Source organism: Carettochelys insculpta, chromosome 4 (assembly GCF_033958435.1).
Source record: "Carettochelys insculpta isolate YL-2023 chromosome 4, ASM3395843v1, whole genome shotgun sequence".
Classification (NCBI taxonomy): domain Eukaryota; kingdom Metazoa; phylum Chordata; order Testudines; family Carettochelyidae; genus Carettochelys; species Carettochelys insculpta.
In genome coordinates, this window is record NC_134140.1 from 118,370,993 (window position 1) to 118,385,737 (window position 14,745).

A 14,745-nucleotide genomic window follows, 5' to 3' on the forward strand; every position below is an offset into this window, starting at 1 on the left:
GTAGCAGGGGGCTCTTCATACTACCCCTGCCCCAAGTTATGGTTCTGCAGGTCCCATTGCCCGGAAATCATCACAAATGGAAGTTGGTGGGGAGGGAGCACCTATAGATGGGATACCGCGCAGAGCAGGCCATGCCATCATATAGGAGCTGGAGGAGGAACATGCTACTGCTTCAGGGAACAGCCATAGGTAAATGCTGCCTGGAGCCTGAACCCGAGCCCCCTGCAATCTCCTGAATCAGCCCACTGAACCCTTCAATACCAGCCTGGAACAACCCCAGCTGAACAAGCTCATTACTAGGTTCTGTATCAGGCCCACAAAGTCAATGCAAAGACTGTAAGGAATGACACCAACAAGGTTTCAAGGTACTTTTGCCATCTACTGCCAGGGAGGAACATTAGCCACACTTTATACCTGGCAGCACTAATCAAAGCAAGCAGGCATTTGCATTCATACACCAATGTGTATATTGGAGATTTATATCCCTTGAGCCCGTTAATCCAAAATATTATCCAAAATCTTGTGAATATATGTTAAAGAATGTGCAATGTATCTGCTCCACAAAGCCCCACATTTACTTTGAAGTCACAATAAGCACCTAGTTATGGAAGGAAAAACTTCAGTTTCTAATCCAAAGCTACTAGACAAGTACTAAAAAAATTGATAACCTCAGTTTCTTTCATATGAATACTTGCAGTTGAATAGCCAAATGATTACTTGTCAAGAAAAAGTACAGATTTACTTGTGGGATTGAGCCATTGTACAATAACTTTTACTCTTGAACAAATGGTTGTGGCTGAACTACAAATAAGGGTTCATATGTCAAAGGCTGACAGAACTTCAGCTGTAGCAGTGAGAAAGGTATTGCTATTACAACAGCTCTGTTTCAGCACTCAGACAGTCCAATTTGCACCTTGAGACTGTGGGTCTCTGCAGTCTACAAGGGTTAGAAATGGAATTAAAAAAAAATCAAAAGTCCAGTGATTTGAAATCAGAAAGTAGATTAGAAATTACACAATCCACCCTTAAGCACACCCATCCATATCAGTTTCAACTGGATTTCCACCCATGATCCAGTGATTCTAAATTTAAGGGCTGTCTTATTGAACTTAAACCAATTTAGATAAGATGTTCTTTGGTGTACTCCAGGCACTGACTATTCCAATACATTACAAGTAGACATGTAGCACCTCAGAGACTAAGGAATTTATTAGATCATGGAAGACCCACTTTTTCTTTCATCTCAAGTCCTGGCTGGGGTGGTTTAATTGGGATTGGTCCTTCTTTCAGCAGGTGGTTGGACCTCTTGAGGTCTCTTCCAATTCTAGCAAACAGGGCCAGGAGAGACATGACCAAGGAGCTTAAGCTCTGACTAGGGCTGCACATTTCAAGAATTACCACACCTCCTGTTAATTCCCTAGTGACCTAACTCACATTCCTTATGCAGTGTTTTCATTTGCTCCTGCCTTCTCAAAGGCTTTCATATTTCCTTTGGTTATACATTTTTATTTCTGTTTCAGGGAGAACTGCTTCACAGATTAATCTTCACACAGTGTAGGTTATGTGTGAAAGGCCACAGGAGGACTTTGTTTTATTAATCATCCAGTTATAAAAGGCAGGCAATGGAAAAAGACAAACTAGAAATGTTAGTGAGGATGGCATGGCAAAGAATTTAATAAACTCTGTAGCATTTGAAAGCAAAAAACTGACAGTGTGTTAAGAAACCACATAAATGATGCTCTTGTAGGAGAATGGACTGACACATATCACAAGGAAGCTAAGAAAAAATGTAAAAATGCAGTCAGCCATCCCTTTCCCAGCCTCTGTTCAAAGAAAGTGTTATGGCTGGTTGTATTTGTCTGAAATGCCTCATCCAGATAACAAGTGTTAATCCTGATAGGAAAAGGTAGAGTGGATTTATTGGTTCAGTGTCTCACTTAAGTATTAGTAAGTGGAAGTAGCCCTCAGAGAGAAAGCGTGTGTTAGGATTTAGCCAAGACAGCTCTTGAAAAGGAGACCCTAAGAGCAAACAAGCCTGAAAAAGGTGTAGTGTAAAGATAAAATAAACATAAAAGCAGCCAAGCCTGCTTGATAGATTTCTTTGGCAACATAACTACCCTTCGTAAAGGTACTTTCCTGCCCTCTGCTATAAAAGGCCTGGTGCGAATGTCCCTACATGCTGGCAACTCCAGCAACCAGAATGGGACCTGGGAGGCCAGGAGCAGTCAATTGCATATGAACTAGACCTGAGGCTGCTCTGCTTCACACCAGGGCTAGTGCAGATTGGTCCCAGGATTGGAAATAGTATGAAGCTAATTGAAAGAAGCCATCTTTGTTGCCACTAAGTCTATCCCGACCCAATATGACTTTCTCTGGTTACTTTAAAAAGTGTTATGCCTTCTGTGATAACTGATTTCTTAAAACAAGATAGAATAGTTTTGTGATTGTTGAAAATCACTGTTGTTTTCCTTCATTAGTACAATATAGAAATTGTCAGCAATTTATAAATATACATCACATGTACATCATTACCAGAAAGATATTGACAACTTGTAAGGATTACAAACAAGAGATACATATTCTTAGGAATCTGAATGGACCGACTAATGAGGAAATATTAAACAGACTAAATATTTCTTGGCTAGGTGGTGACCAGAGAATGCCACAGTAATAATCTACACATATTAGAAGGGTATAAATATCAAAAAGGACATGGATAGCTTGTAGGGCTGTCAGTTCATCACAGTTAAGTCATGTGATTAACTAAAAATAAATTACGATTTAAAATTAACTGTAATAAATCACAATTTTAATCACTGTTAATAGAATATTGATTGAAATTTATTACATATTTTTGGATACTTGTCTAGATTTTAAAATATATTTCTTTTAATTATAGAGAATACAAAGCATAGTGTTCACTTTATATTATTTCTACTTACTAATATTTGCACTGTAAAATGATAGAAAAGACAAACAGCATTTTCAATTCACCTCCTACTAGCACAGTAATGCAATCACTTTATCATGGAAGTGTAACTTACACATGTACATTTATTTCATAACTGTATCCAAAAGCCAAACCAAATGAAACTAGAGAGCCTGCAAATCCATTCTGTCCTACTTCTTCAGCCAGTCACTAAGGCTGCATCTACATTAGCTTCCTACTTCAAAAGGGGCATGGTAAGTAGGGTGTTGGAAGATTATTAATGAAGTTCTGCGGTGCATATGCAGCACTTCATTAAGCTAATTCTCCCCCGCCGCTACTTTGAAGTGTTAAACTTCGAAGCGCCAGCTCGCGTGTAGCTGTGGCTAACCCACCACTACTTCCAAGCGCCTGGGCAACTTTGAAGTCCCTTTGCGCCTCAAAATTTTGTAAAGGAATAAAGGGACTTCAAAGTTGCCCAGACACTTCAAAGTACCGGCTGGTTAGCCACAGCTACACGCAAGCCAGCACTTCCAAGTTTAACACTTCGACAGTGCCACAGGGGAAAATTAGCTTAATGAAGTGCTGCATATGCACCGCAGCACTTCATTAGTAATCTCCTGACACCCTACTTACCACGCTCCCGAGGAAGTAGGGAGCTTTGTGTAGACACAGCCTAAGACAAACAAGTTTTGCAAGTGATAATGTTGCCTGCTTCTTACTTATGTTAAATGTCACTTGTGGAAACAAGACCTGTTTAGTCATCACTGCAGGTTATTTAGGCTCCAAATGTGCTAAACATTTGTAAACCCCTCCTTGCTTCAGCCATCAATGCAAAGGACATGCTTCTATGCTGATGACACTCATTTAAAATAAAGTGTTAATTAAATTTGTGTCCGAACTCCTTGGAAGAGAAGAGTATGTCTTATGTCTTCTACCATACATTTCACATTATGGAAATCTCAATAACCACCAAACAAATCTGATGCAAGATTACTTTCACTGGAAATCTGACAAATCCCAAAGAAGGTTCCAATGTGAGATTTTTAAAGATAGCTATGACAGTCGATTCAAGGATTAACCATCTGAAATACCATGACAAATCTGAGCAGGATGAGGGTAAGCATGCTTTCAGCAGTCTCAAAAGTGCAACACTCTGAAGTGAACTACGGAACCTGAACGACAAAGAAAACAAAAGAAAAGAAAAGAAAATCAACCTTCTTGTTGGTGACATCTGACTCAGATAACGAAAATGTATCAGTAGGAGTGCTGACAGGGGAAGTGGGGGTACAGAGGAGGCACTTGCCCTAGCTCCTAGCAATTCAAAAGGGTCTGGGGCTCCCAGCCACAATACCATAGCAGTGGCAGCAGCAGCTGGAGTTGTGGGCCATTTAAATAGCTGCCAGAGCCTGGTGCAGAGTGCTCCATGCAGCTCTGAGGCCTGTGGGGTAGAAAGTGAGAGGGGCAGAGGTGCATTTCAGCCCACTCTGGGAAGCGCTGAGGCCTGGGTGTCTCCAGTCCCACTTCTGGCTCCTCTTCTTCCAGTAGTGCAGAGTCACTCACCCCCCAGCTCCGTCCACCTCCTTGCCCAAAGGCCTGGCAAGTCTGTTGGCCCTGCTGTGTGTCAGTTTACATTGCTGTGCATTGTTACTGAACAGAACTAGTCATCAGCTTGGAAGCATATTGCCTGGAATGGTAGGCAAGGCATGAAGGGAAACATGACCAGGCATCCATTTTTCACTCAGAACGTTCAGACAAAAAGGGACCCTGGCAGCCCCAGGCAGCACCACTGAGCAGGCTGTTAAAAATCTAGTCACCAGTGCAGCACGGCTAAGGCAGGCTCCTTGCTTGCCATGGCTCCACACAGATCCTGGAAACAGCATATGCACGTCTCACCCCCTAGACACCTATGTCTTGGGGCACCCAGAGGGTTCTGTATGTTATCCCCACCCTGTGCCAACTCTGCAGCTCCCACTGGCTGGGAACCATGACCAATGGGAGTTGCGGGGGAAATGCATGTGAACATAATAGCACATAGAGCTGTCTGGCTGTCCCTACATGTAGAAGCCAGAAAAGGGTCATGCCGCTGCTTCTGGAATCTGCTTGTGGTAAGCACTACCCAGAGCTTGAGCCCCCTTGACAACCTCCGCACCCCAACCCCACCACCTCAGCCCTGACCCCCTCCCACCATCCTAATGCCTTAGCCCCAACCTATAGCACCCTCCTACACCCCAAACCCTTCATCCCCAGCCCCACCCTAGACTCTGCACACCCAGCCAGAGCCCTCAAACCTCACACCCTTATCCTCTTCTGTCCCACCCCAGAGCCTCCTCTTGCATCCTGCATTTGCATCTCTTGCATCCTGAAACCCTAATTTCTGGACCCATCTCAAAAAACATCCTCCCTGCCTATACCCCCTTCCTCAACCCAGAGCCCGCTTCCATACTCTGAACCCTTTGGCTCCACCCCTATCTGCATAAAAATTCCCGCATCTCTGGCCCCACCCTAGAGCCTGTACTCTCAGCAGGACCCCTCATCCCATCCAATCCACCCCCTTCCTGCACCCTTGATTTCTTAGTACCGGCCTCACCCCCTATCCCTACCACCATGCCTTCCCAGTGCAAATGAGCAAGAGAGGGTGGGGAGAGTGAGTGTAAGAGGGAGGAAGGAAGGAGTGAGCAGGGCTCAGGGCATCAGAGAAGGGCATTCAGTTTTGTGCAGCCAGAAAGTTGGCAATCCTATTTATGATACCAGTGACAACAGCACCATGTGAACTCCCATATTCATACTGAGGTGGCATAAACATGAAGAAGGCAGCAGTCTCGTCCATAAATGTAAATCAACTTCGTCATTTGACTGACTGACTGAACAAGAAGCAGGACTGAGGAAGACTGTAGGCTCTGAGAGTTTTACCTTGATTTATTTTTAACGCAGTTTTTGTACATAATTCCATATTTGTAAGATCAACTTCCATGATAATGATTGCACTACAGTACTTGTATAAGATGAACTGAAAATATCCTCTCTTTTGTTTCTTTTTTACAGTGCAAATAGTTGTAATCAAAAATAAAGTGAGCATGGTATATTTTGTGTTTCATGTTGTAATTGAAATTAATGTATTTGAAAATGTAGTAAACATCCAGACCTATTTAAATAAAAGGTATTCTACTATTGTTTAACAGTGCGATTAATCATGTAATTAATCAGGATCCATTTTAAATGTCTTGACAGTCCTAAAACAAGCAGTAATTGTGTAACACTAAATGCAAGAATATTAGACTGAGTATCAAGAAAGAGTTGCTTGACACTGAGCATAATTAGGATGTGAAACAATATTCCAAGAGAATAGTGGAAGCCAATTCTTTGGGAAACTTAAAGCTGGACAAAGCAGTATAAATTATACCATTGGGAACAATCTTATACTGCAGCAGATAGAGCAGATGACTTACTGTGGTTTTTCTGGCTTTGATTTGTATGATTCTATTACATTGCGCCTGTAGGAGTTTAAAAATGAACTGCATGGAATGTTCGCTGGATGCAATTATTCCATCCTTTTTTCTTACACTGTTTCAATGACAAAGAAGGTCTGTAATTCTAATATCAATTATCTGAGAATAACCGATCTCTCTGTTTTTACCTTCCCACTTCCTAGGCACAAAAATAACATGATCTATTTTGTGCTTGAAATACACACACTCTGCTATTCAGCAGCTATAACATTTTTGTTTCAGACCTGCCCATTACAAAATAACAAAACAAATAAAAATGTTTAAGGAAAGTTTTCCTTAAGAACTTTTTGTTAAAATTGTGAACTAATGCTGTAGCTTGTGGAAAAACATTGCTGTTAGTATGAACAGATCTCTTTTCACTGGGATTTGTTTCTCACTGGAGTGGAAACTAAAGAGAACAAAATATAGGAGGAAAGTACCTTCTTGATGGTATCCAGCATGGATCGCCCTCCTTGCCAGGGTTTGGAATTCTTTCTGATACAAGTCAGGCTAGCCATGCTGTGCCACTTGCGGTCCTCTAACTTCTTATGAAAAGCATTAGCCAATAAAAGCACTGTATCGTATATGTAGAGGTTCGAAATCTGCAAAGAGATTAAAGATTGATTTTTAGCAGTTAGCAGACACAAGCTAGCAGACATAAACAGAATTAATAATCTATTTGCCTCAGGTATTTATTGCCCACCCTGTGAATAACTAAATGATTTTCTTGGTATTAAACAGCTTAAAACCTACTAAAACAGCCAACCCTTAGCTATGCTATCATCAACTACTTGGAGTGCTGTTCAGATCCACAACAACTACTTGCACTTTTAATGTGCCTGCAATGCCCCACTGCAATATACATTGGCCAAACTGGATAGTCTCTACATTAAAGAACAAACACACACAAACCAAACATCAGGAATGGTAACATGCAACAAACCTGTAGGAGGACACTTCAATCTCCCTGGATGCTCAATAAGAGATTTAGAAGTAGCAATCCTATGGCAAAAAACCTTCAAAAACAGACTCCAAAGAGAAACTGAAGAGCTGCAATTCATTTGCAAATTGGACACTATCAGCCAAGGATTGAACAGCAACTGGCCAATTACAAAAGCAGTTTCTCCGCTCTTGATGTTCACACTTCCACTTTAGCTACTGATAATGGGCCACTTCCTCTCTGACTGAACTGACCTGATTTCTCTTCTCTTGATGTTCACAACTCCACATTAACTGCTGATAATGAGCCACATCCTCCGTGAGGGGACAGATCGTGTCAACTCTGGCCCTCCCCTTGACTGGAACCACCTCCTTTTCATAAGATCATATAGTTAAATCCTCCTCTGGAACCTTCCCACTCCTGCATCTGATGAAGCGGGTCTTCCCCCCTAAAACTTATGCTCCAAATTATCTGTTAGTCTGTAAGGTGCCACAGGACTTCTTGTTGTCTCCACTCCTGTGCGAGCCAGCAGGGGGACCATTTCTTGCACAGATCCAGCTGCAGGATTGGGATCTAAATTATCATCAGGTTATTTTTTTGTTTCTTATTTCTAGCCAATTTCCAAACAATTTCATTAACTAGTTCTCAAGTACTAGCATATTTTTCAATATCTGGGCTTTCCACATGCTAGGTTGATTTGTCTGTAAGTACATGAAGGTCAGCCAGCTACTGAGCCTCTGATAGTGGTCTAAGAGAGTTCTACAGTGCCAGGCCTCATTATTTTTTTTTTCAAAATCTTGCAGCAGAAGATTTCAGTGGTATCTCTTCCTAATAGTCCAAAACAAAGCCTTTACTCCGGTCTCTAAGTAGGCCCATTTTCAGGGGAGGGAGCCTGTTCTCTTGCTCTGTATCAAGCCACCATATCCAGGGTTTCTTGCTTGATAGCTAGCCACTTCCAGAGTCCACAGCCCATCTCCAGCCTCATCCACAGGTTTTTGTCTCTTAGCTTTTCCCTAGAAGGCCTGAATGAGTCACATGACCTTCATCTTGCCCAGTGGGGAAGTCAGCTAATTATGTCACGGCTGGGGTAGGTTATTCCCCCCTTACAGGGGTCAGTCACCTTGTGATGCTAACCAACTGAAAGTTAAAATAAATCATGGAAATAAATTGCTGGGCTTCAATTCTTTCACAGAAGCTTTTTACCAAAGCAGCGTTTCGAGGCGAATATGGCCTGATAATACCCCGTAGGACACATTTTGTTTTTCTTTTTGCAGTTCATAGTGTTTATTATGTAATTTTATGATCTACAATCAGTGCAGTTCTTAGTAGATGCAGTTCAGGTAACTGAAATTGGGAATATGAAGAGATACAGAGTAAGAAGCCCTAACCCCTATTATGAAATGCTGTATATGGAACTCTCAGTGAAGTCACTGGAGTTGCAAAAAAAATCACTTGTCCTCTTTCCTGTTTGAGGGCTTATTAATATTTAAAATGAAAAACCCTAAATTTTTAGCATAAGCAGTGCATGCTCCCTACACTTCCCTCAAAAATTTAAGTGCCCGGAGACATTATTTCAGAATTCCAAGAATTCCACAATGGCAACATATTATAAATATTTAATATTAGCTTGCATATTAGACATGGTTCTACAATGTACCATGTGCCCTCAGTTTCCATCAATTTCTATGGAAGCTAAGGGCTCTTAGTGCCTTACATCAGGGGTCAGCAACCAAAAGGGAAAGGAGAGTCTTTTTTTTATAATTAGGTAAAAAAATAATTTAAGAGCCACAAGGCATGTGAATACGAGACAGTCCTTAATAAATAATATCAAACCCTACTTTTTGTAACCCTGTCTTAAAAACAACACACATACCTGTCCCACAATGCACTGCATGTATTAAAGGGGGATTTATCCAACATTTTGAGATCACATATTGTTTGCTGTTTAGACATGAGTTGTTCATTGTTCAGCTTTTAAATGTTTACTAAAATATTGAAAATAATCAGGAAAGGATTTATTCACTTCACAATTATAGCATCAGGAGCCACAAAGAAGTCCTTAAAGAGCCACAGGTTGCAGACCCCTGCCTTACATAAGTGAACTCTCATACTGTGCATATATATATGGTTATGGCCAGAAGTTTAAGCACAGCATCCAACATAGGACATCAAAGCTCAGCAGATGAAACAGAAATCACCTGCTTTGCTCTTCTCAAGTTATCTTGATAAATGTTTATATATTTACTTTTTAAATGTGTATTCACAAGTTCAGTCAGACATTAATGACAAGATATAATTCTGTATGAAGTTAATAAAGGAACAGAATTCTCAAGCTCTTCTAAAACAAACAATTTATAAAATAGTCCATTTAGTCATCTCTGTCTTCAGACGGCAGGGACAGGTATCCTGCTGATGCAATCATAAGGAGAAATCATTAGCTGCATCTGACAACATGGTGCTCAGAAGCAATTTTAAGTTAGAAGCTTAAGTCACATCCAGAGCAGTTGAGAACTCTCTTTTCAGATCCTCTATCAGTCATTTTAAGTTCTCAGGTCTGTGACCATCCAGGGGAGACCCAGGTTTCCTCAATGACACCAAAAAGGATATAGGTGTGCCTCTAGTATGTGACAACTAATTAGCTATTTGATGCAGGACTAGTTTTCTGTTTCAGTGCTGCTAAGATCAATATCTAACTACCCCTTGCATTTGTAAGAGGTGTTAGCCGGTATATGTAGTAAGTCCTCCCCAAAAATTTTTTAAAAAAATGAAAATTTTGACTACTTGGCTGCCCCTGAAGATCTTAGGAGAAGAGGGAGACCTAAGGATGTGAAATTGAATGAAATGGAAGTTTGGCCTGCTGGGGACTCTTACGTTGTGTCAGAAAATATCTTAAAGGTAGGGCAGTCTTGTAATCATTAAAAGGTACAGTTGGTTAGGAAGGAAGGGGCTCCTGAAGAAGGGGATACACTGGCTCAGATATTCAAAAGTCCAAATATCATCTGAAAATTATGATATTCCAAATATTAATTTTTGCCTATACTAATAAATAACTGTATATAATCGTATACAAAGTGTGTGCTGCCTTATACAGGCCCCAACTTGCACTGATACATACGGGCCCTGACTCTCTCTTCAGCAGGCTGGTCCCCATAGACCCATACACAAGACTTTTGCTACTGACACCTTCCTCCCCTAGAATCCAAGGAAGTCTATCCCTCTCTTTTTGCAGAAGATCCTAATACTTGCTGCTTCCTTAGCCTCCCATATTTCCACAGCAAATTCCAATCTGACTTTTCCTTAAACCTTCCATGATCTCCCATTACCACTGCAAACTATACAGGGACAGACCCTTCCATTTTTTTCCTTTACTGAGGGAGGGGTTTATCATTTTATATTTAGGAAGTTTTCTTTTTCACCATTAAATCAACTTCCTGTACATCTCTGCTAGTTCTGAATGTTTTCAGAATTCAGAGGTGTAGCATTTGAATAGGGTTACTTGTTTTCTTTGTAACTCAAAGGTTAGACATCACAGCTGTGAATGACAACATTAGAGAAATGGAGAACTATGGGTGAGGTAAATCAGTGGCACTCTGGTGTGGTGCTAATTTACAACAGCTGAGCATCAAACCCAGACTGGTTAAAAATGAACTCTGTCAGTAACTTCATGTACATCTATACTTACCAGGAGATCAACCCAGTCAATCTTCCAGGATTCAATTTTGCATGCCTACTAGGGATGTGCAAAATCCAACTATCAGTACCCTGGTACACTTCATTATCACAGAGTTTCTCCCTTTGACATCCCTCTGTGAGGACAGCCTGTTAGATACACTGAGACCAGCTATGCAATTGTCTTAGCTGCAATTATGTATCTTGGACCAACTTTCAGGTCTAGTGTAGATCTGGCCTTTCATAATCTACTGTTGAGCTACTCAGAACTATAAGACTTGAATGTCTGTCAACTGAAGTCCTATTTCCTCAAAGAAATTTGCTATACCTTAGACTTGTGACTCGGGGAAATGGAAGAATGGGAAATAAATTATATGCTGCTATAATAATATATGGCAGAAAACTGGTAAAAAAAAATAGAGCCTCCAGAGGGGAAAGACAATAAAATCATCAGTAAGGCCAAATTAATACATAAAGACTACAAATGCTAAGTCATTACTTCCCAACAAAATGACATTATTTTTACGTAATTTTTATAACTTAATATCACGGAACTAAGAAATCATTTCTCATAGTTCACACAGAGGAATACACTTATTAATTTAGCATCAATTTAACTGTGCTTACATGAAATATTAATAAGACCCACAACTACAGAGTTCAGCAAGCATTACACAATTTCTAGACCTTTACCAATATTTTAGGTCAGCACTATGGCATCAACAGTCTCCAATAATAGAGTATTAAATGCACTAGAGTTAATTTCTTCTTCTGTACAATCCTATCCACTTCTTGGAAGAGCACTGCATTAATTGAGTGTGAGACAGGGAGACAAGTTAAAGATTGTTCTATATATTTATGGTTCTACGACATAACTGTAACAAGATATTTAATCCACTACATATCTCAGTTACCGATAGTCTGCTTGTTCCAAATCTCCTCAAACTCAGTAGACTCTTGCTGGGGTGAATGACTATTGGAATTAAGCAGCAGCATGTAATTAGGTGACTTCTAGCCTCCCAATAATGTTAGATGTAGATGCCTGGTAACCACATAAAATTCCAAGAGAAAGAGAGTTTATACAATCAGTCTTTCTCTGTTCAGAGAGCATAATTCTGAGGACAACTGCAAACTATTCAGATGAACTAGAGGGTCACAACAATTTATAATTTCATACAATTGCCTAATTCCAATCCCATTGAAATGACAGTTTGATACACTGCATATTTCAGAGAACAGAGACTCAAGACACTATGTAACCATGATTATATTTTAAGCATTTTCTTTGGGTTCAGACATAAGACTGGAACTGGGACTCAAAAAATCTGGGTTAAATGGACTGATTTACTATATTATTCTTGCATGATGTTGAGCAAATTGCTTTATTTCATCTATACATAAATTCCCCATCCACCAACTGGGGATACAACATTTCTTTTTCTCAAACTCCTTACAGAATGCATGCTCTCCCAAGCAGGGACTGTCTCTCGCTATGTGTCTGCAATTTTGGTTTAGGCTAATAGGTGATTCTGCTATAGCAACAGTAATTTCTTGCAGCTCCTTTTATCATAAATATCACTCACCTGCACATTTGCACATTAAATGTGTGCAGAATAAACACTGTTTTTCCCTAAATGTAGCCAAAAATATGAGATCTGTATGATTTATACAATATTTTGTATGTAATGTACAAGTAAAACATTTTAGAATAAAATAGTGTTCAGTTTTGTGTGTTGTAACCTGCCAGAAACCCTTTCTAAGGCTTGGCCTACATTAGGCAGGTAAGTCAATTGCAGATACGCAAATCTAGCTACAGCATTTGCATAGTTAAAATCAACTTTTCTGCAATCGACTTACCTGTCCATCTTCACAGAGGGAGGACAATGGAAGAAACTCCTCACAACATTGAGGAGTACAGTGGTCGACTGCTGACCCTAGTTAGTTCAATTCTGCATGTTCCAACCAGGTGCGAAATCAAAATCTGGAAGATTGACCCTGAGCGGGTCACTCTTCCATGTAGTCTAGACATACCCTGAGGAGCAGGAAGGAATAGCCTGGTGCTGTTGGTAGATGTGCACTGAGTAAGCTGTCAGTTTCTACTCCAATGTTGAGACAGGAACATGAGTTAGTATAATCATCTTTTACTTTTGAGTCAATGTTTTATTTTCTGTTACTATGAAGAAATTTCTGTAATAGTTACCTCAGTTTCTCAGAATCAATTGTGCTATTTTTTATTACAAAAAAAAGAACCCCCCCCAAAAAACCTTGTATAATTCTTGTTTGCGTAAGTGAGGAATACATGCATAGAAAGAGGTAAGTGTGAAGGCCATCGCTGGATCCAGATGGCCAAGGGAAGACTGAGAAACTCAAGAGGCACCATGAGACCATGAAACACATCCATTATACCCAATGCCAGATGAAAAGCAGACTGATGACCCTGAAGCCTAAGGCATACACTCCCAGTGAGAACAAGATAATAGATTCCAATGAAACCAAAATGTGACAGCTTCGAAAGACAGTTATTTTAGATGCTGATGAAGGATGACAATGAAAACAATCTCAAGATAAATGGTCGTTAATGAAATCCATCATTTGAATGAGAATTACTCTAAAGGATGGGGTGTTTTGCTGAGGAACTTTGGGCTCCATCCTGCACAGCCTCAGAGCATCAGATCAAGACAAAGAGAATCTTTGGGCCCAATCTAAGAGTCATTAGATTTGGCAGAGCTATAGCCAAAACAAATAATAGTGTTGGTAGGACTGGTGTGTGTGTGTGTTGCCTGAATGAGTGTACATGTTGATTTTCATGTTGCATTCTGAACAAACATGGTGTATTGGCTTATTCCGCAAGAAAGATGTGCGCTACTTATAATCATAATGACACTGATTTTTTTAAATCATGCAAAACAACTATGAAACTAGTACCACAACCATTACAAACATCCAGTATATGGAACAATTTTATTTTGATGACCCCATAAATAATTTAATATTTTATTTCTCATTTTCAGCCACAGTTCTTCTCTTCTTGTGTTAACACAAAATTTGTTGAAGAAATATTTTAATAGCACTATAAAGAAGCTCAGATTCATATGCTCCTTTTCACTAGTTTGTTACCCTTTTTCTTCTCTAAAGTGATCTCTTCAGGCTCCTGGGATGAGTAGAAATTCAAAAAAAATATTTAAATAAAACTGGATGCAATATTCCAGGAAAAAAAAATTAGCTTCCTTAACAAAAGCAAAAGAAAATGTGTAAGAAATAAGCTGTAGAAATCAACCATCCTCCCCTGAAAATTTGATCACATCCAGTCACACCTTAAATCCCTGTCCAAGGCTTCCATGTGCAACTCAAGGTGTCATCCACACAACCACCTGTTTGGTCTTGGTTCTTTTCACTCTATGCATCACCCATTTGCTGCATCCAAAAATGTCTGAACACGACTTTTGTTTCTTTTTTCCATTCTTGTCTTTGTACTTTGTTTCATATAGCCTTTTGCACCTCCTTCTGACCCACTCAGTCTTGCATCTGTTCTAGCCTCTTTCACCCTTCACATCCTTCTCCATCCACAAGCATTAGTGATCCCTAAGAAATATGTTCACACATGTAATATAAGTGAAAAATAAAATAACTCTTGGAGCCTGTATGCAATCCCAACTCAATCTTCCTAATACAGGAGATCATTGCTGTCTCCCAATGAAACCTGTTTAAAACGTGGCTCTAGA

At 40.0% G+C, this 14,745-nt stretch overlaps 1 protein-coding gene across 3 annotated transcripts in view; it reads right to left on the minus strand.

Annotated features, from left to right (window-relative positions):
- GRID2 (glutamate ionotropic receptor delta type subunit 2) overlaps window positions 1-14,745 on the minus strand; it is a 1,071,343-nt gene that overhangs the window by 347,843 nt on the left and 708,755 nt on the right. For all 3 annotated transcript variants that reach the window (XM_074993599.1, XM_074993598.1, XM_074993600.1), the window contains exon 7: window positions 6,855-7,016. In XM_074993599.1, the coding sequence (XP_074849700.1) occupies window positions 6,855-7,016 (162 nt within the window). The remainder of the gene's footprint in view (window positions 1-6,854; window positions 7,017-14,745) is intronic.